This window comes from Anopheles cruzii, chromosome 3 (genome assembly GCF_943734635.1).
Source record: "Anopheles cruzii chromosome 3, idAnoCruzAS_RS32_06, whole genome shotgun sequence".
NCBI lineage: Eukaryota > Metazoa > Arthropoda > Insecta > Diptera > Culicidae > Anopheles > Anopheles cruzii.
In genome coordinates, this window is record NC_069145.1 from 9767049 (window position 1) to 9792382 (window position 25334).

General features: G+C 51.4%; 1 protein-coding gene across 1 annotated transcript in view; it reads left to right on the top strand.

Moving 5' to 3' along the window:
- The window catches only part of LOC128271812 (uncharacterized), an 89763-nt gene that overhangs the window by 15941 nt on the left and 48488 nt on the right, over positions 1-25334 (top strand). Inside the window, exon 10 of the mRNA XM_053009465.1 lies at positions 14294-14341. Within this exon, the coding sequence (XP_052865425.1) occupies positions 14294-14341 (48 nt within the window). The remainder of the gene's footprint in view (positions 1-14293; positions 14342-25334) is intronic.

Consider the following 25334-nt stretch of genomic DNA (forward strand, 5'->3'; position numbering starts at 1 on the left):
GGTGCCGACCGACCGAGCCATCCGTCCCGGTCGCACCCAGCGGGATCGGTTGATTGACTGGAAGTGTGTTACTTGTTGGACTTTCCAGTGGCGAGCTGATTGGCGAGATTGGTGAGAAGAGAGATCACGGTCACCGCCGTCTCGCTCACACCGCGGCGTGAGCGTACCTGCGGAAAGCGTCTCGGAAAAGTGGAAAATCCCGTTTTTTTTTTTCTCGTTATTGCGCTGTGCCCTTCCGTCGCACGGCACTTCGGTGCTCGGAGCGTTCGGAGCGCTCGGAGCGCGTGGCACAAAGTGGCGGGGGAGGGCTACTGGGAGGCTGCCCGAGAGCCCTATAGTGTGGCGCTTCTTCAGCGAGCCACGACCGCGCGGCCGGTTCAGTTATCTCTGAGACGCCCGCCGATACGGAAGCACAGAGCGCGACGCGACGACGACGACGACGACGAGACGAGCACACACACCCATCTCCTGCGAGCCCCTTGCAATACGACGGCCACAGTGTGAGTCTCCTCGTGTGTGTGTGTGTCGGTGTGTGTGCAGTACCCTTTTACGACACAATTTACGGGGAAAGCCACACGCAACCCTGTTTTGCGTGTTGTTACCCTGGAAAGAACGTGTTTGACAAATACCGTGTGTGCGTGTGTGTGTGTGCGTGTGTGTGGGGAAAATTCGTCACCCACAGGGCGCGCTAGTGATGTGACAAAAGGCTGCTGATGACCGAACAGCTGGAAACAATTTCGCCCGCCCTCCACCTGGTCGCCAAGTGTGTGGAAAAGGAAAATTGTTGCTGGCCCCCGAACACGCCACACGAACTGTCTCCGCCCCAGTGTGTAAACAAGCGCGCACGGGACCCGGGTCGTCCCGGGCCCGGGTCCTTCCATTCGCGAAAGCGAAAGACGAACGAAAGTTCCCGGAAAAGAAGCGTCCAGTGTACAGTGGTGAGCGCGAGGTGGAAAACATAGTTGAGGACTGTGCCGTATGTGTGCTGTATGGTGTATGGTGGAGGAGCAGGAGTAATCCGTGGTGGTGCCCCACGCGCGCGTGGCCACCATTTTCTTCCCCGCCCCGGGGGGGTAAACAGAGTGCGACACTTTAGCGACAGAGCACACGCACTCTCGCCAGTACTACTGTCTATTGTTTATGTTGCGAAACACTCGGACTCGCGAGAGGCCACGCGCAAATACACGACTGTCGCAAATAAGGCGCTAACTTTTGCGCTGCTAACGCGAAAGTTTTTTGTTCCTATTTCTCGCTCTGTTTTTTTTTTCTCTTGCCATTCTTGTTGGGGTAAACAATTCGCTTTTGCGTGAAAGTTTTCCCAGCCTTGCAGGAAAAAAGTAGGCTGTCTATAAGCCTGCTGTGGGCTCGGGATGCTTTCTTTCCGTAGAAACTACATTTGAGGTTCGGTACAGTTTTCTTTCACAATGCGAATTAATTTGATGATGAAATGGAGTTTGCTCGCACACCGAAGGGAACGTTAGTATGATGCTTCAACGCCCTGGAAAATTGTTTTTCTTTAAGTAACCACTCTTCCCGGGCGGCAACAATTACTGGGAACGTGCATCGAATTGACAGTTTTCAACCATTTTTGTTTTCAATCAAGTCCGCTGTCGGCGACAGACAGACAGACAGAGTAGGCCAGAGGAGTAGGCCACGGCGTTGCAAGGCTGTCACTGACACGCGACCACTAATCGCGCGCACAGTGGGCGTTCTAATCGCTTAGTAAGTGTTTATGTTTTAGGCGCAAAGAAAACGAAACGAACTAACACGAGGAAGCGAGTGGTCCAGCGAACTGACCCCGTGACCGCGCCGGGAGTTTTTTGTTTTTGTCGGACCGAACAGAACAGTTTTACTAACCACCCCCGTGGAGTGTGGCAGAAAGTCCTTTAAAACCATTAACCAGCGGCCCTCGGTGCCCCCCGGGCGAAAGTGTCACTTTCAGTCGACTTCAGTTCGCCAGCCGCCAGCCCGGACCCCAAATGGTAAGCACGCGGGGCCCACCACCGAACAGGTACGTTTCGTAAGCTTCATCACGTGGGTTTGGCTCTTTTTGCGCTCGGAGCGCTCCGAACGTTGCTGTCCCGTTGCGGCCCCAGTGCGCCGTGCTCGTCGGAAATGCGATGTGGTGGGATATTATGCGCCTTTTAATCTCGCCAACACGGGTGTTCGATTCGTGAACGTCTTGTTTACATGAACACACCAAGCTGGGACCAAGGATCTGATAAATGATTTTTCATTAAGCTTGCTTGCCCAGGTTGCTTCGATTCTGTAAAGGAATGACGGTTCATTAAAAGGCTGTCGTTATGACCGTTACCAGCGTTACGAGTTAAAGACTTCACTTAGTTAAAATTCGTTTCCCGAGAGAATATCGACGATCCACTTCCCCGTGAATGGAATCCCGTCCTTCCCGCATATATTCATAATCCTCTGCCGTGAATGTTGTCACCGCGGCTGACAAGCATCCGCAAATTGGTCTCCAATTGAATAATCAGCAAAAATCCGATGCCGATGATGTTGATACCGAAAGTTGATTGAGCCGCTGCCAAGTTGTGCCAGGACCATGATCTTGGGGTTGCGGCCCAAGGCAACGATTGTTGCCTCGAGAACAAAGAAACATCCTGTGTCCTGTATTGTAACACAAATCATTGATTGGAACTCGGATCCGGAAACTCGTTAGCGCCCCTGTGCTGTATGCGTACCTGTGGAACGGTTCCTTTCGCTCGCCAATTTGTGGTGGTCCGTGTTTTTGTGATTCCGTCGTCGCCCTTCGATTGCGCTTTCCGGTGTTCGCTGGTTTCGTTTCGATACTTCAAACACAGGGTGATCATTTTAAAGGTAACGCGATGCAACCCTGTATCTTTGAGATTAGTTGTCAGACCGACCGCGTCGGAAGTGTCCTTTTAGTACAATTTTAAACGATGGAACAGGACACACCGAAAAGCGCGTGGTACAAGTTGTTCAGCTATAGATCCAAAACAACTTCTCAATGCTCATAATTTCTGACAAGGCACATTTTTCGTTAAATTGAGCCGTACATAAACCAAATTGTCAGTTTTATGCTACCGAAAACCCTCAAATCCTGTTCACGACCAAAAAGTCACTGTTTGGTGCGTTATATGATTATCGGGCCTTGAAGACGCTATGATATCCGGCTCAATGGTGAGCGTAATCGGGCCACCGCTAACGAATTTTGTGATGCCAATTGTATGTGAAAATAACAGAACGACGCCACATGTGGCACAGTTCAACTAACCAACCAATTTATTGCGCCCGTTGTTCCCTGGATAGACGGTTATTTATGGGGTTATTTGAGATCCACAAGGAATACGCTAACAAGCGAAGGACTCTAGCTGTCCTCAAGAACAAAATTATCCCAGAACTTGCTACCATATCCGCCGAAACAGTGGCCAAAGTGATGGAAAACGCCGACAGAAGGAGTACATTTGGTTACCAAGGCCAGAGGTGGTCATTTGCGGGATATTCTTTTTAAAAGTTGATTGCAAAAACCTCCGCTTGGACCAAAACAAAATGTTCCAAATGAACAACAAAAAACTAACGTTTTATTTTACTTTTTTAAAAGAAACAAATCTTTCCAAAGACCAACCCTGTACACGATGGCCTACCTGTGGACCATTTGGAGCGACTCGGTGTTAGTTGCGCTTTATTAAAGCTCCACGACTTGACTTGTGCAACCTTGTGAATTGTTTGCTGTCGTTCGGTCCCCACACCGAGTATCCTGACACCGCCCGGATAGTTTGGTCGGGAAATAGGAAACCCTCGTTGCTGTTGAAATCCGGTACTATGGACCCCCGGCGGGCTCAGGACACGCGATGTCACCCGAGAACCACACAAAGCTAAACATTGTCCCTCATCCTGGCGGGTGTTTTCGAAGATGCTCTCTGGTCTCTGTGCGCGACCCGGTCCGTGGAACCGGGTCCCGGACCAAATGTCTTCCATCATTAGCCCACGGGGTGATCGTGTCCAGAAATGGCCAGCATGTTTGCGTCACTCTGTCACTTGTCGGGCGGCACCCCGCGCATACGTCCCGCAACATATCGACGACACCGCACCCGGCGCAAACCCCTCGATGCAAACACCGGAGCAATCCATCATCATCATCATCATCATCGTCATCATCACCATCACGTTCGATTCGTGTGTGTGTGTGTGTGTGTGTGAGGGGCGACAGAAAAAGCCCTGGCGCGGCTGGAAGGCCTGGCCCAGGTCTGGCCGCGGACAGGCGGCCGATGAAAACAGCATAATCACCACCGCCCGCATGCCCGCACCGGGCTCTGAGCTGGGGTCAAAAGATAACAAGACGAAAAGCCCTTCCTCGGACCACCCACCCCCCCTGGTCAAGACGGAGCAATTGGAACACAGACACACACCGAGCGTGGCGTGGCGTGGCGGACGCGACCGAGCTAATGGCCATGTCCTGTGCGGTGGCCGGCTGAGACGGGGAGTGGGGGCTCTGAAGTGGGTGCCGACCGGGAACATAAACAGCGTACATCGTCGGCCACAAGATAGTGGCCGCCACCGCCGCCTCCCTCCCCACCTAGTGCTAGTGGTTTGAATAATGGGCCGTATTATAACGAGCGAGGGCTTCGATGGACCGCGTGGTGTCTTGGGCGTGGTGCGTCGCGTGGCGGGGCAATCGCAAACCCATCTCAAGCCGGACCCCCCTCCCCCTCACTGGCGGTCACCCGCCGATAATGATGTGTGTTGTGTGGTCCGTGGTGGTCATCATCTCGCTTCGTTTTGACATCGGCGTCCCTATTGCGGCGTTACCTTCCTCGGAGTGTCCTGCCAGAGCTGGGTGTGGAAAAAGGATAAAAAAGGATCAACCCCAGGAACGGGCGGGTTCCGTCGTCATCCTCCGTCCGCGGGTGGGCCATTTCTTGACCGCCTGTCATTAGTAATCGTTAGTATATCCTTGGCGTGGCGTGTGTAAGGTCCCCGCCACAGATTCGCGCTCATTTAGCTTGGCCCGGCTTTTTGCCTCACTCGACCTTCGTCCGTGCCGCGTGCTCTGATGGCCGGATTTATTGGCCAAGGCGATGGCGATGTGTCGGGATATAAGCTGATGAATGTTAATTGTATCCTATTTCGTTTCTTCGTTCCATTCGGGCCGAGGGGTGGGTGGTCGTTAGACGACGGTCAGATCATGGCTCGTGTTTGGGGTGCGCCTGCCGATGCTGTCCTCCTTTTTTTATCTCAGAACATCAGACTGAGCCGTATTTATTCCGATTTCTTTTTCTGTGGCTTTGGTGGCCTTTCGGGAAGCCGGATTGGATCGGATTCGGGCATAAATTTTCCGGTTTCTTCGCTTGGCTCGATTTGGCGCGATATGCCGCCCCATGACTAATCGGTTAATGGTGCCGAAAAGGGCCCGGTGTGAGCGGAGCCGGACCGGTCGGATGTTTGGACCGTCGAGGTGTCGTTACGCGCAACTTCTACTACTAATCGATTAGATCGTTCCTTTTTTTAAGCTCCCGCACGTTCCCGGACAAATTACAATCCCTTTAACGATCTGCTTCAAGCACTTGTTGGCAGCCCTTCCCCCGAGGGCCAATCCACGTCAGAAAAATGGAAGGATAAACGTGCTATTTACCTATTGGCCGCAAAGTTCGAACACTTCGGGTGGCGGGTGGCCGATATTTTTAGCCAAACGAACGGCAATTATGGCTTAAGTCCCTCACGTGTCCACCGGCGTGGGTCCTGTTAGACGCAGAAGCGCAAAAAAACAGCGTCAGAAAACCTGTCGAACCCTCTTCTAGCCGAGTTGGCCAGCGAGTGAGCTGCAGTTTTCACTTTCTTCCGGTGACGGCCGACAGCTGGCGCGAAGGGTGCTAGCGGTCCTTTTTTGCCGCCTCCCAGAAAAGGTGTCCCCGTAGCGCCACGCCACGTCGCTTGTATTGAGTTATATTTTTAGGCCAACCGATAGCCAACAGATCTAATGCGCGGCTCCCGTGGCGGGAGTCCTGGAATTCGATGGATTTTTGGGGGGGGGGCGTTATCTTTAACGAGCGAGTGAGCGAGATGGGAGGGTCCGTTTTATAATACCCGTGAAATTGGAAATTGTTCAATGAATTAGAAGGGAGATTAAAATTTCACCTTCCTGCCCCCTCAGCCGGAAGCCGAACGGTCGAGCCATCGATCTTGGTCTAGAAATGGACCCAGCGTTCGGGCGTGAAAAAGGATAAAGGATATTACTTTTCCCGCTAATACCCGCGCCGGGGTTTCATATTGCGTTCGTCGAGTTTGTCGATCGTCGAGAGATTACTCCCTCGCTACCCCCGCCCTGGACTCCCTCCGATTGACTTCCGAGCCGCCACCAACACCCCTTGGGTCGGTCCATTACAAAATGGATCGGATTTTTGTGCAGAAAAAGTGACTGACACAGATCGGTCCCAACGACGACTGGCTGCTGAACCCACCAGCGACCATCTTTTCCATCACCCGAATTCGCATTTTCGCTCCGTTCCGGGAAGAAAACCGTGGACCGCGGAAAGAAACCCCAGGACACCGCCCCCGACAAAGGGTCACAAAACATTCCGAGGGACGAACGGATCGGTGGCGATCGGTGCCGCGGGGATCCCATTTCCGGTGCGGCACGGAACGGAAGTATGTCTTGCGGGAAGGGGAGCGGAAACGGAGTAAAACAGATACAGCCCGGGATGGGGCCATCCCGCTCGAGTGATAAAGAAAAGCTGCGATTGAAAACGTGTCACCCTGTTCGGGTGTGTGTGTGTGTGGCGCCAGCCGTTTGTTGACGATTTTTTGTTATTCGCTTTCCGGTTTCGGGCTCTTTTACACGGAGTTACAGGGAACCAATCGAAGCCCTTAACCGACAACCGTGTTTCGGATGGGCAAGGACCCGCAAGGACCACCGCGCGCCGCACGTACGGACACCGACATCGCACGACGGGTGCGCGCGATGTCACGTCCCACGCTCGTTCCGATCCGGAATCCGTTTTTCGGGCACCGGGTCCGGGTTTTTTTGTGTTCTTTCTGCTTGTGGCAGGTTGTGGCAGGTTTTATCACTCACACGGAGCAGCCACACACACACACACGGGGAGCGTCACCGCCTGGCACCGATGGCCGTGGTGCGTGCGTGGCCTGGCGTGACACAAAAACCGCGGAACAGGCACAAAACTTCATTTCGCCGGCCGCGTATCGGGCGATCGATCGATCCTTATGACCCCGAACACGACGACGGCGATGGATGAGCCTCGGGGAACACAGAATGTTGTAAAACTAAACCTAAACGAAGCAAAAAAGGGCTACAAACCTGCAAGGAATGTGTGTGCTTCGGTGCCGGGCTGGAAGATGTTCTTCGGGGTTCGCTCGTTCGAATATCTTGACGAGTTTTCGGTGGCCTTGGGTTGGGGTGGGCCCGCTGGGCTGCGTCCCCGACCAGGCGCCCCGATCTGGGCACAAAGTTTTACTTTTCTAGCACGCTGCACTTTCTCGTACCATGGCGATGGATGGTCGGAGCTCTAAACGCTTAACACAAACACGATTAATAAAACCCGATGTTCGATGGAGGGAAGCGGGGCTGCAAATTGTTCCACAACGCGGGGCGCTACTTATCGGGTACTTAACAACTTTCGATAGATTGGGTAGCACAAAATTATAATGCCTTCGAAAATTTAACTAAAGTAGAAGGGCACAGTTACAAACGCCTAGAGAAGGCCGCTGAGTACCAGGATACTGATTATAATAAAAGGTTGATCCATCTACAGTGTTTGGATTGTAAACTACCAATTACTTGACTTTTAAAACGTCAAACTTCATTCTGGAAATTGTAACGCTACTGGGACGCTATACGCTTGCAGAAAAATGGGAAATAATAAAAACTGATTTCCAAAATGGCGAGTCTTTAATTGACACGTCGTGCAAGAGAAGCCAATGCACCCTACAACGAATGACTGTTTAGTGCGAATTCCTGTCTGGCGGCATCATCGGCTATTTCAGCAATCTTTCAAATAAATGTTCAAGCATCGAACAATATTTAGCCGTTTTCTTTTGATAATTAAAAGAAGTGCCAACTTTTAAATATCACATCGTGTATTTTTAGAGCTATTTGAAACCATTGCTGAATTTGAGCGATGGGAAACAAAGTTTACTAGAATTTGAAACTTGTTTGGTAATTAAATGCAGGATTAAAAGCGAGAAGCGCACGTGAGGAGTTCACAAGAATTTATTTTGTTTCTCAGCTTTTAAGAAGCCAAAAGCTTCGTAACATTACAAACTAACCGATAAAGAACATCATAAGGTCATAAATATGAGTTTCTGACCAATGGTATTGCAAAACTATAAGAAAAAATTGCCACTAGGCCAAATAATCAAGTAAAAAATCAACTTTGAAACGAATTGGTTAACGTATACTGAATATCATCAGCACAAACTCCTTACAAGTTCCTTCAGTGCGTGTCCGACGTGATATGATGAAGGTTAATCTGGCACTTTTTAAAAAAATCCTACTTCTAGCTTCTAACTACAGGTAAATTGTTAAACGGGAATGGTATTTCACCATCGGCGTGAATGAATGAATGGTTCATTAAGCCCAGTCAAGGCTGTGATAACACCTCACTTAGTTTCAAAGAAATACGTAAATAAATGACTCACATATTGTCTGAACTGAACTGAATTTTAAAAATCGAAATCGATCCACAAATCCGGTACCTTTTTTGACGCACCACGCACTAAAATACTAAACTTTGTTGACCGTTTGACCGGTTGGAAGAAATCGTGCATTTTACAAGATTAGTTTTTAATATGATGAATAATACGATGGAAAAAACATGTGTGATCCTTCTTTCGGAGAGACCCATGGCAACACTTGAGAGACACCTGAGTAGGAACCGACTTATACCTCAAAATAAGACAGATTAATTGGATCTCTGATACAGCACAACCACTACTCGAGTGATTGCCAAAGGATCGATTCGCTTCGTCAAAACCAATTTCCCGAGTCACACGTTAAACGTTAACCAACTGTGGCGCCCATACACGCCCGAATAGTCACAAGCAACAATTTACGGTTGTGACTGACGCTGTAAAATAAACGACTTGACATGGCCAATAAATAATAACATACGAAAACCAGATAGCGGTCGGTGCCGTCGAGCGCGCGGAGGAGTTCCCTCCGTCGTGGAGAGAGGGAAAGAGACGGAGAGGTCACACATACTTTTCTTGATGAATTCCTCCCGTGCCACGTGCTTTCCGCGCTTGCCCCGCTTGTCCGCCCCCGCCGGGGTGTTTCGGGGTTCGGGAAAATGAGTTTCACCACAACAACAACAGCAACGAAAAAGGATGGGTAAAAAGTCGTGCCCCCGCCGGGGAAAAAGGAGACAGCGGGCGGATGGGGACGGTGCGCAGCACCGAAGCATGACACACCACCCCTACAACAACAACAACAACAAGTAACACATCCTCAACATCGTTATCTATCAAACGAAGTCGCTTCTGCTCCCCCCGTGGTGGGGACCGGGACCTCGCCTTGGTTCCCGTCCCAACAGGTCTCGCAAAAACTACTACACGGCCACCGGCGGCCTCGAGGACCGGTGGGGCGAGGTAATTCAAATCGTGCCTGCACCCCATTTGGTTTTGCGAAACGAACATGCGGCCGAACACCACACGTGGCCCGAGGGGGGGTTGTAGTTTCGTTTCGGGCAACCTTCTAAATCAATAAAATCACAACCCGTCAGGGGCGAGAGGGCGAGAGAGAGAGAGGGAGGGAGCATACGAAAGATCATAAATCAAATTTTGATCGGCCTGGGGAAGGACACGCCACGCCACTCGCGCCGCACACCGATTCCGAAGTGAGTCCGGTCGGCTCGGTCGAGAATCGAATGGAAGAAACCTAACCGGGGACGGCTTACGTGGAAAACATCGCCCACCCAAGGATCGCCGGCGGCATGACGCCGCTACACGCCGCGCCCCCTGGGTGGGGTCGGACCCAACATGATCGGCGCAACTCATTGTTGTCACTGCGCGGCGGCGGTAGAGATTTATCTTTTCTACATGGAATGAAAAATTAATTTACTGTCCTTAAAAGAAACGACGCGGACACCTTCCAAGATGGCGCCTTCCGGTGCGTGTATCCTGGATCCCCGTTGCGTTGGGACATGATTCAATAACGCGCTCGAGCTCCGCGTGCGTGTGAGCATGATTTCGCAACCTTCTTGCGGAAGTTTGCGCGCGCTCCGTGCGTGCTCCTCGCGTGCGCTCGCGTGAATAGTTGATAAATAAATATATTATCGCACCGAGCGGGGCCGAGGGCCACCGGAATGTGCAACGTCATCGCACGGGTCAGAATTGATTTATCATGCACCAGCCGTGCGTGCCGTGCCGGTTGTGGCCGCCTGCTTTGTAATGGTGGAGGTCCTTCGAAATCACACGATGACGCCACAATGATCCGCGCAGATTGATAATATGTAGTCCGCGCCCAACATTCCGCGGTGTATGTTGTGTGGTATGTGAGAATGCGAGTGATTCCGGTCGAGCCCGTCGGTTATTGATCACTGATTTGGTTCGGACCGCTTCGGTCTGCTGTGTGTGAGCCGCGCATTGTGCTGCGAATGCTAATCCAATTTGTGTGCCATTGTTCCGTGGAACAATACTGGCGAGGGGGGGAGCGGTGAACGATTTATCATTGCACAGTTCAGCTCGGTTTGGTGGTAATTTTCATATTTCTCCATCACATTCCGTTCATTGTTTCATTGTTGTTCCCGTTACATTGAGCGTCCTTCATGGTTTGTAAACTTTTTGCGAAAAACCTTAACCAACTATTTTTCGTGCACTGAAACACTTCATTTTTACGCCCATTCAAAGTAGACCAAAAATAATATAGTTTTATTGTGGTCTGCACAGTCATTTTAAATAATCCACATTTTGAATTATTCGCTTATTTTGCATCAAAAGACGCGACAAACGTTGACGGTTGACCGAATTGTTGAGCGAATTCTCCTGTAGTCGTGCACCAATAGTTGTGCACAACCCAAATTGTTTTAATATCACATTCTGAATTCACTCAAAATTGCGAAATGATGTGGTATATTTTTCCTGTTGCCAGAACACACAACGTTGCATAACTTTAGGCGGATCGCAACGGAACACATTATGTGAGTTGCCTACATCTAGGCGCATCACACGTGCTAGGCTACGTGGCGTGGTACAATAGATCGTTGCTCTCTCTGTATGGCAGATAGCGCCGTCCTGTTGAAACCACATGTAGTCCAAGTTCTCAGCTTCAATTTCGCCGAAGAACCAATCAACCAACATTGCACTGTAGCGTATGCCATCGACGGTTAGGGCGGTTCCTTCGTCATTCATTCAAACGGCGACCGCTGATGGAGACTAAAATTTGGACCAATCAGTCTCGCGTTTTCGGTGCATTGGCTTCCCTTGCATGACGTGTGGGTTTTCCGAACCCCAAAAACGACAATTCTGCTTATAAACATAACCACCGAGGTGGACATGAGCTTCAATGAAATGAGCTTTTCAAATATCGTACCGTTTGAGATAAAGACCTACCACTTTGGAAATAAGTTTTTCATATTTCCCAATTTCCTGCAACCAAAGTTGTATTTTATACATAAAAAACATGAATGGACCTTTCAAATAAAAGTTCAAGCATCGGAAAATATTTAGCGGTTTTTTTTATAAACAACTGAAAAAAATATCTTTCGTGAACAACCCGTTAAAAACCCTAAAACTTTGCGGGCTGGTTCGTCGTTCGCCATTCTCATGACATGACCAGCCCACCGAAACCTGGCGAGGCGTAGTCGCGAAACGACAGTGTAGCCAGTCTGAGCATCTTTCCCTCGGACACTGACTTGTGAGCGAAATAGTTTCTCCAAATTGTAGAACTGATACCGATTCAAGTGATGATCGATGTCGATTCTAAACTGGAACGATTAAGGTCGATGTGGGAAACTAATGCCGATGTAGATCATTTTTAGCTTCATATCCCTATCCACCACCTAACAGTAACGCACTCCAAATGGAAGTCAATAAAACTTGAGAGCTCCTTAATCGGTTCCGATTTGCTTAGGGCACGTAGACTCTAGCTCATCAAATCAAACATGAAGTCTAATTTTTCAACTAACAAACCCCATCGTTCTTCGGTTTGCGTCCCTAGCCATGGGTGAAGGACAGCACCAGAGACACAGGGCGCGAGCAAACATGTGGCAGGGTGCCGAAGGCCGACTTAGGCATCAATAATGCAAGCCGCCCGAAGGCACCCATTAGGAGGGCCCAATTGAGTGTTATTTAATAGAGAGACCTGAAGGACCACACGGTGACACGGTGGTTGAAGTTTCCAATTATTGATGGCCAAAGGGAAAGCGAAACACCCAAAACACTTCGAAAACCCACCGCCTGGAGCCCGTGTGACCCCTGTGGACCCCGGAAACCTTCCAGTCTTGTTGCTTCATATTTAATGATGTAATGTGATTATTGTATGTTTTACATCATGTCACGACGGCCACCCGACGCCCGGACACGCAAAGCAAATCACCCACTAAACCCCCCCTAATGATGCACATCAGTTCTCCTGGGTCGGCCACCGTATGGTGGTTCCATAATTCATCAAAAATTCCTAAACGCTTTCCCCTTTCCGCGCTCTCTCTCACTCAGCCCAAGGCGTGTAATTGGTCATGTTTCCAATTCCCGTGACAAATGATGGCTGTTCGGCGCGGTGTCGGCGAAAGGATACCGAAATGTGGTCCCGGAACGCACCGGGTTATTGAGACCCCGGGACCCTTCATTGCCTACGCTAAGGAGGAGGGTTTGAGTCGATATCCGAAAACCTGATTAAATATTGATTCGGAAATTGGTCACCGGCATCATCGCATATCGGCTGCGCCCCGACCGACCTGGAAAGCCCCGATACGCGGTGGAACGCGCACCGCGAGGTACGCGCGGGGACAGAACACGTGGACGGAGCTAATAAATGAGGCAATAGACGGAACGGAACGGGACCCACCACCACGCCACCATCCGTCCGCCCCGGCCACGGTGACGAGGTTATGAATTTCAATTTTCCAAACTTTGTCGTCGTCACTTGACGTCGTCCTCGTCATCAGAGTCAGCGGTCGATCGGTAGCCCGTGTGCGTACGTGGCCGCGGGCCATGTTGTGTGTGTTCCTTTTTTTGTCTTCCTTTTCCGGCGATTGTTTCCGGTTATCTGTTTCCCGCTGCTTCTGTTTCCCGCGTGCGCCTTTTTCCCCGTGTTTCGAAAGACAAGCCTCAGGAATGCGGGAAAAATTGACTTTCGGGTGTGTGTGTGTGAGAGAGGTTCTATCGATTCAATTTGGTTAAGGACGGGCCGGGTTTGGGTTTGGGGGGACCCACACCGTTCGAGGACTCTTTTCGTCCTTCGATTGGCGTCGGACGATCATCGCCGTCATCGCCATGCCCAGGGTTCGTTACGAGAAAACAACGGCATGGGCGTCCCACCCGGAATTCCGGGTGGGTTTCCGGTTGCCGGGGCAATGTTCGAGGCGCACTCACAGACACGCTGCTCGTACGTTGTTAGATAGGTATGGGGAAAGTAAGCGGCCCCCGGGCGGCCAATCGATGGCGCTTGGTGGATTAAATTAATCGATAAAATGATCCCCGAGCTGGGGCGCCAACCATCGCAATGCGTCCGGATTCGCGCCGTAGCTTCGTGTGGGTGCCGCGCCCTTCCTATTGTGTGTGTCAAATATTGTTTCTTCGTCCGATAGAGAAACACTGCGTCACGTGTAACGCTTCAGAGGCCAATGTTTGGGTTTAGTTAAGCACTTTCTCTACTTCTTGGCCATACTGATCCCTGAGCGTTGTTACAGAAAATTTTACGAACATTACAATCGACTTTGGGCGCCTGACAGATTGTTGCGAAACCGTGAAGAACTATCCTCAAACGATCATCGGGGACTCACTTGACTATGTTGGCCTTCTCACAACTCCGGCTCTGCCATGAAACGAACCATGAACCGTGTGGTGTAGGAATCAATCATCGAAAGTTATCAGACCACAAAACGTGATTAAATTGAGCCACTCACCGTGCGATGCGGCTTCGTTTGGGGTTCGCGTCCGACGCAAATCAAACGACGCCAAAAAGGCCTCTGCATCGCCATTTCACGGAGCACACTTCAAAGGGTTCACATCAACATCTCACAACCAAATGCCAAATCGCGAGGGAACATCAAAAATAAACTATCAATCGCTCCTACTCTCTCCGCTGCTGTGTTCCTCCTTCTAAGCCTTGGTTTCCGTCTTTTCTCTCCCGTTTCGTTTGCAGGTAAGCTTCATCGTTTGCACGGAAATTCGCAGCAATCGCAAGATTCAGGTAACATCCGTACCCTTACCGGGGGTTTTCAATCTCCTGTCCTGTCCTGGGTTCGGGCTTCCGTGTAGAGGGTGCTTTTGGGTGAACGGTTCATCAAAGGCCCCGGTTCGGAGGCCCGGACCGTTTTCGATTGTACGCGCCCAGAATCCTTGACAGCGACTTCTGACAGGGAAGTTCATATCTTCGGTAGCCGGGTTCCACGTGAACCGGGGACGCCATTCTTTTCGCCATTTCTTGAACCCGTCGATTTAAGCTTCTCCGTCCGTCCGGTGCTTCGATGTTTCTCGGTAATCCAGAACGCTTCAATCACAAATCTTACTGACGCGTGTCTGGGCCAAAGTCGGAGGTCGCTACTGCGGAGTTTTACTACCGGGCCGTGGCGTGGCATGGGGCAGCTGACGACACTGTAAGCCGGGCTGGCTTGGGACACTCCGGTTCGACTCCGGCCGTCGATGCCGAACACGCCAACGAAAACGATACGCCGGAGCCGACTTCTCCGTCGACAAGCGAAAGCAGTTCTTATCCTCGGCCTTGGCCCGGAGACCAAAACGGGAACTGCCCGAGAAGAGAGCGAAGAAAAGATGAGGAGTTCACACAAGACTCGACCCGAGTACTGGAGGAGATTTACTTGATCCCTGTCACATTTATGCGAGATGGGGGACACCACCACACCACGGCCACTGCTCGGTGGCCCGTGGAGAGCTCCACGTCTGACGTCTGACGTCGGGCGCCCACTAATCCAGCCGCTCCCGCGCGCGACATTCAGTCACTGCGTCGCTCCGAGATCAGCCACCGGGGCCACCCCGGAGTTTGGCAGCAACTTTACGACAGCTTAACATCCGCTCGGCTCTCGGCAGATGCAGTCCGGGATTTGTCCGGTGGGGTACTTTCTACCCCACGCCCGAAAGCTTTGCGCCAAAGCCATGTCAAATGTGTCGAAGCGTGAGGATAGCCCGCGGTCCTGCTATTTTATTGCCAGGCCAGGGCCAGCAGTAATAAACGCGGGTCTGTGTGTGTGTAGGTGTGTGTGGTTTTAAAACCTAGAACCCCCCCCAGATCGCAGGCCAGACCCCGGGCGGGTTTCGGTGGCCGAAACTTGGCCAACTTCTAGGATTATCGATAGCTTATCCTGCCTGGACAGAAAACTCGCCCGCTGTTGTAGGTCCCCGCCCCGGGTGGAGATTCCGGGCCCGAGCGAAGTTTTCCCGTGGATTCTTCGGCGTGGGTCAAGCATTTTTTGGGCGGAGCCCAATATTGGCTCATCAGGTTTTTGTTGTGTGCGCAGAGCGATGGCCACTGGCGAAAGGCGCTGAACGTGCACGAAACGCTGCCCAGCGAACGGGAATGTTTCCTGTGGGCAGCAAATTTTTGTGGAACCCCAAAGTCGACACTGGACCGCGTGGCCGTGCCTCCTCGGGTATGGTCGGTTTCGGGGCCATGATTTTCGCACCCTTCTTGGGCGAACTTATTGGTGAATATTTCGCCCGGGAACTGGGGAGTTGAGAGAAGAATGAGACAGGCTTTCACATTCCACAGGGGTCAGCAAGTTTGCCCAGCGGTGGTGTCCGTTACGGAACCCTGCTGTTTCCCTGTTTGTTATGGACCCAAAAAAACCGACTCATGAGAAGTCTGCCCTGGGAAGTAGCGCTTCCGGAGATGCTTCCTTTCGCCGGCATTCCAATTGTGTTTTGCGTGTCGGCAGGTTTCCACTTTTTTTTCGGGGCCGAATACGAAGGCCGTTCCAAACACTCTCCCGGACTCCCTAGATGAGCCGCGGACGCCGGAAAATGGTCGGTCAAGGGTCCACGCAGGAAAAAACAAATCCCGGTAGCGATAATTGCCTCGGCTGCGGTGGGACTCGTCAAACCGGTGGCCACCAGGAACTGGTGAGGCAATATCTGCTTTTTGATACTTTTTTGTGTGTCATATCACAGCCGCCATTGGACAAAAAGTAGCTCCCCACCCAGCTGACCGCGAATGTGACCATTTGCACACCGTTCCTCGGGAACTGAATTTTTGCTCACACCTACAAGCGGCAGCTATCGGAAACTAGTTTTCGAATGAAAAGGAGACTTAGAAGCAGCACAGCAGCGCACAGCTTGGATCGGTGCGCCACTATCAGCTGCACCTTTGGCAGGACGAGTGGCCGGACTCTCCTTTGTGTGGTACCTATCATTCGTTACACGTCTCCGTCGGCTGGCCGGTGTTGAGGTTTCTGGTTCGCAGAGGGCGGCTGGCCTTTGAAGTCTCCATTTCCCCGTTCCAGGTCCAAGTCTTTTCCAAGATATTCTTTGGGCTCCGTGCCAAACCAGACTTTGATTTTCTGGACCAAAGGACCGAAAGCACTTCTAATAAATAGAAGCTCAAGTGGCCGGCTTGGCACGTTCGATGCAGGATGCAAATTCCATTCCACATTCGATTCCAGCTACCGATTCCTTTTTTTCTGTAAGATATTGTCCAAAATGTTGTTCCGAAATTGCACGCTATCAAGAATTGACACAAAACTGGCCATAGAATTGGTCCTCCAACTCTGCTGGGGTGTCTTTAACCATCTACTGCCTTGGCGTCGCTTTAAGCAGACCATTTCCTAACGAGACCTTTAAACAAGAGACACCCTAACTCTGGGCAGGAAACTCAACTGCAGTCTCACGAACCCCTAGCCGGACGGAAGGACCTCAAGTGGGAGAGAAAGAGAGGCAGAGATTGAAGGCAGTCAGTTAATGATCCGTACGAACGTATGACGAAGAAGGCTCCAAACCCTTCTTTTATGGCCACAAAAATCGCAACGGAGCGTGTTACGAGGGACGAGCCGGCTCTCTGTGTGCCAAGATTGTCGCCCCGTCGTAACTTGTGGTAACCAAGCCAAGCCCTTTCTAGTTGGATGACTAACGTCTCTGGCGGTGCATGCAGTCGGAGCAAAGACCCGCTGTCCTCGCTAGTAATTAAACCTTGCCCTTAACCAGCTAGGCAGATGTTTTATGGAAACAGTTACTGAAATGGGCGCGTGACTTGAGGGAGTCCACTATTTATCCCTTTTTATAAGCTCAACTTTAAAACTAAACTAATTAACCGCTTGAGTCTGTTCCTGAGGTCAACCACAACGCCAAGATCCGATCAAATTGAAGATATTTCCGCAACTCTGTTGAGGAAAGACCCCAACAAACCCTGCGACCTCGCCAAGTCAATCCACAGACCTCGAAGATGTTTAGCTGCACACACGCACACGCGTGTCAGTAACCTTGCGACTTTTCTTGTCTATTTGGTGAACACTCGTCTGCACTGACCTGGCTGACTGAAACTCCTCGAAACGCCCTCGAAGCTCCAGCTCCAGGCAGCGCACGTATTGTCCTGAAGTGGTGCCTGAATTTCTGGCGAATTGTCCTACGAGTGCCAGTGCCGGGAGTTCTTGTGGCTAGTACCCCTCCTGGTTGCAAGTCCTCGAGGACGTCCCCCTGAGTTCCTAAAGGTGTTCGAGTTCGACAGGTCGCGCTCTGGTCCGGAAAGATACGCCAGCACGGGCCGCCCTTGCATGAAGGCAAGGACACACTTCTCCCTGGTGCGCTCCCATTTCCCGGCCCGTTGGTGTGGGGACAATTGCCTGCCCGGCTCGTTGGCAGTGGCTCGGTAACAGTCGGTTACAGTTTTCGGCCCGTAAGACGACGAGCAGGCGCGCGCCGTCGTCGTTGTCGTGAAGACGTGAAGATTTATGTTCCGCAGTGAAAGGAATTTCCACCGGCATGATGCGGGCAGACAATAGGCTCCGGGCACGGCCAGGGTTCCTGGTTCTCCTGGTGATGGTGCTCCTCGGTGCTGTCGAATGGTGCCGGCTGGTGCCATGGTTGGTTACTTGTGGGCTCCACACCGTTCGTTCCACACGTTCCGATGCTGAAGGTGGCTGGAAAAGTTTCACCTTCCTTTCCCCGGTTCACCAAACGAGAGTTCAGTTCCTCTCGTTTGGTTTTTTTGTTATCTGATAAGGGTGAGCTTTCCATTCAGTTTCATTGTTGGCAACAATTTGTTCGCACCGAAGCCGCGTGGCGTGGCATTTTTGCTGCTGCTGCGGCCCACGATCGCGGGGGCTCTCTCTTCGGTGGAAAGTCCTTCCCATTTTTACCCCACTTACTTACTCAATCAAGCGTGCACCGTCAATCATTTTTTATTTTCCCGGCTCGAGCCGAGTCGCCGGGAGACGCCATTTTTCGACGGAGACACCCACGGAATCCGGAGGAATCATATTTATTTGCTGCACGCCTCGCCAGGCGCGTTTCTTTCTTTTCCGGGATGCGAAAAGAAAATGGAAACGACCCAGGGTCGGCCGGAATCCGTGATGAAAGGAGACATTACTTTACGCCAGGGCCAACGGAGAAGCGTCCGCCATTTCCGGCAGGCTATCGATTACGAAACTGGGCTGCGAAGCAAGGCAGGGCAGAGGGCCGAGCTCCGTTCTTATTCACTCATCTCATAACAGCTGTGATGTTGATGAATGCCCCGAACCGGAACTGGAACCGGAAATCACAGCCGCGTCCAACTGCTGGCTGTCGGGCGCGCAGCTCAACGCCCCGGCGCAAGATTAATGGTTTCACTTTTGCCAAACACACACACACGCGCGCACGAGCGCGGACACATACGCATACTTCAAAGGACTTCAAGGGACGGTCCCGGCCATGCCATGCCAGCACCGAGGAATGTCAGGAATTAATCGAACTGTTTATTTCCGTTCGGCGCCTGCTGAGATTAATGACTGCCGGCACCTGGAGTGCTATAGTTTTACCATTAATTATGAGTAAATTACTAACACGTACCTCGAGCGCACGGCCCACTTGATTGTTCGACGATCCGCAAACAATGGCCGCCACCGAAGTTGGAGTTGGAAACATCTACCTCTCACACGCGCACGCTGATTGATGTCTGCCAAGATGGATTCACATCCGGCGCGGAGCACAATAGGGTAACTTCGGCACGGCATCCCGACGAGGTGGAACTTTTTGTAACCTTCCAGGCCAGGCCAGGCAAAATGTATGTACGACCGCGCGTTTCATAAACGCGTCCGCCCGACACTATGCTTCGAAGTTGCGAAGTTGCGGAGGCCTACTTCGATGCACCCAATTGTTGCGACGACGGGCGCGTTTTGTGCCATAAATAGTTTATGGCACAGAGCACACCCGGAGAACGACGGCAGTTATTTTGCACAAATTGAGAACGAGTTTATGTTTATTTTCGTGCCGGTTTCCCGCCGTCACCCGGCACAAGGCCCGAGAAGCTTCCCATCGGGGTTTCCTTTTTTTTGTTGGATCCGTTTTTTGGTTTATGAGCTGCTGAGCACCGAAACCGGAGCCCTGAAAAATCCGCACAATAAATAGCCTCAGCCTCCTCGTGCCACATCGACCTAAAAATCGATAATTGATTTTGTTGAACCCCGCGGTGCTGCGCGCACCGGGTTTGGAAGGTGTCGCCGGTGGCGATTAACTCGGCGGAATCCCTCGGACTCTCGGAAACGGATACCAAATTATTCGGCCTTGGCCGTTCCGGGCGAGAAAGTCCGGCCCACAGTCCAGCGGCTGATGACGGTAATAAAATGATCCTCCTCTGTCCCCCTTGGAAGGCAAATCATGTGCGCCTGTCCCTAGCCTGGCCTGGCCTGCCAGCTTAAGCTCCGGGATACGTCATCCGTGGCGTGGCGTTGCTGGCGTGTCGAGCAAATCGCTTCGAACCTTAGTCGACCGGGACGCAACCTGTTCGATCCATAAAACCCGATGCTCTCTCGCTCTGGTGCTCGCTTTATCCGAAGGCGAACCTTCACACACACACACACACACACACACACAGGATATGGAGGTTACAACCCATAAAGAAGACATATTTGGCATAAAACATCCCGGGGAACCGGGGGGGCGCCAATCTCACTCACGGGCTCCGCTCTCTCCCCGAAATCCCCCGCGAGCCCAGGAGCGTGTAAAAGAAGCAATAAAAGGCCACCACCTTCGACCTTCGACGGCGTCTCTTCCGTCCACGACGGAGCTTACGATGGGCTCCTTCGTAACGGCGCCAGCAGCTGTGTGGAGCGAGCCGGATCTTCGCGACTCGCGAGACGCTCCAAACCGTTTGATGAAGTTAGCCGCCTTCTGACGTCGCGCTCTCTCTCTCTCTGTCGTCTCGACGCTCGGAAGTCAATTTTAAGGAAAAGGGCCGGTCGCTCTTTCGCCAATTTTGATCACTTCCCTAGCATGTGGCGCATGTTGTCTATTATATGCGGGGGGATTCAGTGCATTGTATAGTTACCTCCTCCGCGGTTGCGATGTCGCTTCGTTAAACGCGCATCAGCCATCCGTGTGGCATCAGGCTTGCTGGTGGTTTTGGTGAAGGCTTTTTCCGAAGGCGATAAGCAAGCCGCCTAATGCCACGGTTGTTGCTATGCTCTCTCGGTTACGGTCGCCATGTTTCTGGCTGGCGATTGGACATGTTTCGTCCCATCGGCCCGTCGCCTTGGCCCCAACTGCTAGCAACGTTCGTCTAGGAACCCCGGAAAAAGATGCTACGGATCAGTGTCCCATCGGAAATAAAACAGCTCGGGCGGGACGTGTCCAACGTCGGCACCGGACTTGTTGCTTGGCTTGGCCGAACCGAATGGCAGCGGAAGGCAGATTTCCGACAACCCGTAATCCCACGTCGCCCTGCGGTTCGTGTTCCTGTGTACGTGTGTTTTTCCGTTCTTCCTTAAACTCCAAACGAAGGTTTATTTGATTTAGTTTCGCTCCACTGGCTGTCGGTGGTATCTGCCGGACGAGTTGAGCGCGCCGATCCGGCGCTCCTAAACCGTGACATATGGGATCCGATAAATTATTGGCCGCCCACACGTGGCTGTGTGTGTGTCCTGAGAGTTTGTCCTACTTTAAACGCGTGTTACCCATTGGTCCACTGTTAAGCGTTCGGTCGTGTTCGGTCGTTTTTTGGGGCCCATTTGTATTGCGCCGGTCCACCCGTAATACTCGGTGGCTTCCGAATTGATGGCTTCTATCACACACACATTTGTCACACGGCCGATAAAAGAGTGCACCAAATGAGGAAGTAAAGTGGCAGATAAACAGCCCAAAGTGACACAAGACACTAGACAAAAGAGACTCAGGCTGATCGTGTAGCAGAGCAATCGAATCTCAGGACTTAGGTTAACGGTTAAGGGAACCATAAATCATGTAAATGCAATTTAACATTTAACTTTGTTGAAACGAGTCGCGTAGAAGTCCAGCCAGCAACAAATGTACAGACTTATCAACCGTGGTTCGCCTCGCGGGCTTCATCAAAGCGCTTTCCACCAGGTCGGGGATTCGGGTGGCCACCGCTGCTGCTTCAGTCAGTGCATTTCGGTGCGGTTGATGTAAATGAAAAGTGGCCCCCGGGCGGCAGCATTCTTCGCGAAACTCCGCCATCTTAACGCTCCGCCAGTCACCGTCTCCGCTACGCCAAAGGGTCTTTGTTTTGAAGCTTCCTTGAAGTCCGCCGGTCCGCTTTTTTTTCATTCTCCCGGCACGGTCCGGTGCCGTTGCAAAATGGCTGAAATGTCTGAAGATAAATGTCTTCATGCTTTTCTTGCTCAATAATTTCGAGCTCTCCGGGCGACTCGGGCCGGGTTCGAGGAAAAGGAAGCGCGCGAGCCTGATTTAGCTTCGCTGAACCACAAACGAAATGAGCAGAGAGAGGGGGACAGAGGGAGGATGGGAGAGTGCGAGAGAAAGAGAGGAGGGGACTGTAAAGCGCAATCACAAGACCCTGAAAGGCGGCTCCAGGACGCTTCGGCGAGTTCGTCGCTAGGTGTCTACAATAGTGAAAATTGATTGCAAATGCAGCCGACCGGTGGCCGGCGGCGGCGACGGCCGGACGGGCGGCGGTGTGGGGGTTGATTGGGTGCCCGCCGGCCGGCGGAGGGTGGCCGAAGGAAAATAGTTGCCATGAAATATGCAAAGGATTTCAAAGGAATCGTGCATTCCATCACTCAGCACTTTCCGCACGGGTCCGTCGGGCGCGCCACCAGGTCGCGGTCCAGGCTGTGCCCCGGCTCTGTGCCCCGGTTGTTTGCAGCGTCTTCGTCACCATAACTCCTGTCACGACGATCCGGTCCGGCGAACCGGAAGATGATGCTGCGCTGGAAGATTTCATCTTCCGGCTGCATGGCTCTCGGTGGCGCGCGGTGCGCATTCCAAATGCCGTCACCACCGGAGCTGTCACACGGCGTTGGGCGTCTTCCGAAGCGGGGGGGGCGCAATCGAAAAAAAACAACACACACACACACACACAAACATCCGGCCCGAAGTGGGGTGCTCCAGGCGCAAGCCCGCGGCCCCGGCGCCCGGCGTATAATGATGATAAACTAGTTCGCGGAGAATGAAGCGGAAAACTCGGCTCATGAGCGTAATTGTGTGGTGTGACGCTGCCAAAGACCCGCGCTGCTCGGCGGGAGGTTCGAGATTTTGCGCCCCCGGCGCTAACTTCATCAATTTTCACTACGGCGACGGCGACGACCAAGACACCACGGGGTCTTCTTCGATCCGCGTGGTTTTAAATTACAAATTTCGAACGCGCCCCATCAGCGCAAATGCTGCACCGCAGATGCACAAATATGCTTGGCGTTTTTGTTTTTTTGGTCGAAAAATTCGTTTGTACAAAAATGTCAATTCCTTGCTTTGGTCTCCTTCTCTCCAAGGCGCTTTGTTTACTACTGTGTTCACTAATACTGTGAACCCGATTCGATTATCTTCGAATTATCTTCGGCTATCGTGTGGTGTGATGCCTCACGAGTTCCTCCCAAACCGGTTAAATTGTCAACAATAAGTATTATTTGAGTATTGGACGAGGTTTGCGTAATGCTGTGCGTCCGGAAAGATCGGATTTATGGAGAGACTATTCTTGGTTTCACGAGGAAATTTTTGCATCACATTTTCATGATCTTTTCTTGAATATTTCTCTTCAGACTCGCCCCATATCGTGATTTCGCAGATTGTTCGCTAAATTCAACAGGCCGCTCCATGGGCTCCTTTTACAGTAAATAGTTTCAATAGGAGCCGAAACAAAGAATGTGTTGAAGATTGTTCCTAAACCGTTCGGACAATTTCTTAAAAATTGGAACAAATGTACACATATCAGGTCTAATCCTATGAAAGAAGATTTGTAAAGCTGTCAATTTGGTCCTCCTAGTTAGGCTTGTTTTTTGCAACATTACTTTGTTATGACATCAGGCAAATAATTTCATGATTCGAAACAAAAATAATTTAGTTTGCAACTTATCTTTGAAGAGCTTAGACTATGTGGACTTTTGTACTTGAAAAAAAACGTTTTACGGATCATGCTTTTGGTGATCATGATTTTGAAAGATTGCAGTGCTTTAAGCGGTTTAACAAATTTAACCTAAGAAAAAGCTACCAAAGTGTCCCAATATGCCATACCCCTACGTTTGAAGACCCTGGAAAAGATTCACATGATTGGAAAATGGGTGTCACATGAACTGAACGAAAGACAGCAGGAAAACCGAAAAACCAAATGTGAAATACTGTTCGCCATCTACAAAAGGAAGTCATTCCTCCATCAGGTCATTCCTTCTTCATTTTGAGAATCCTAGAAAAACAAAATCATGGCTCAGTCGGGAAAAACCATCAACTTCGACCACAAAAACAGATCGATTCGGCAAAAAGACAATGCTATGTTCTGGTGGGACCAGAAAGGTGTGGTCCATCACAAGCTCCTAAAACCTGGCGAAACCTGTAATTCAGATCGCTACTGACACCAAATGAGGTTGTTTGTTCCAAAGTGATGTTGGATTGCAACAAATTGGAAAGCAATTAGAGGAGATTGAATGCAGAAGTAGTAACGAAGAGGTCCTGAAGTCTCGAAATGTCAGCACGCATCGTTAGGGCGTACCTAATAAGTATATTTTCACCTTTTCAAACACTGCTTTTCTTGAACGTACTAACCAAAGCCCAACGTCCGTAACTTGGGCTCCGTAAAGCAAACTTGTGGGCTGATTGCGAAACGAAATGTATGCACTGCATACCAGCCGCCGGAGACCATTCCGGAGACCTCATTAACGACGGGCTCACAGTGGAGTCGATTTATGTGGGGTATTATTACGAAAATACGGCACCACCCAGTGTAACGGCCGTCCTGCAAAGGCAAATCATGTAAACCAAAGAAAGTCATGCGAAAGCCAGTGCCCTCGGTTCAGGATCTTCGGCGCTCGGTCCCTGGGCAGCAAAACGCCGTACTTTATGAGTCCCGTGCCCGGACTGCGCTCGGCGACCTTCGCGGCGCACTCTTTACTCGGCGCCGAGGTAGAGTTATGTTAATAAGCGCCATTCATCGCGCCACCGTGTGCCGGGCAGGCAGAGGACGTAAAAGTCGCAGTTATCGCACCCGGGGCCAGGGTTTTATGAGTTCTCCGCCAACCGTCCGCGCGCCCGCCCGGATGATGAAGTGATTATTGGCAGGCCCTAGCGTAAACAATTCCAAAACGATCCCGACCGACCGGTGATGATGTTGACGGTGAAAGAAAGCTCCCGGGCTAGATGGTAACGCTGCTGCGCCAGGTGTGAACCGAGAAACCCGTCCGGGAGTCAATAAAATCACCAAGTAAATCACCCTTCTCAATTGTTGCTCACACCACCTCGGCGCTGGCCAAAGTGTCAAAGTGTGGCAGGCCTGTCGGTGACATTTGTCGCATTCTTTTCTGGCAATGAACCACAAAAAGGAGTGTTTCCGAAGCACCGGCACTTCACGTAGTTGTATGGCTGACCCACTCGCACTCAGCCGGGGTTTTCCGGGGTTGAAGTGACCGGACCTGGCGGTGTGGTGTCAATCACGAAAATCACGGTCGCGTAAAGCATTAACCCCAGCGGACGTTAGTCAGAGTACTGTCAACTTTCCGTGAAGAGGGCCCAAATTGGCCGCCCCTGTAGGTGTGTGCTTGGTTCGAGACGTTCCAAGCTTAAGTCATCGTTCCTTGAGCAGC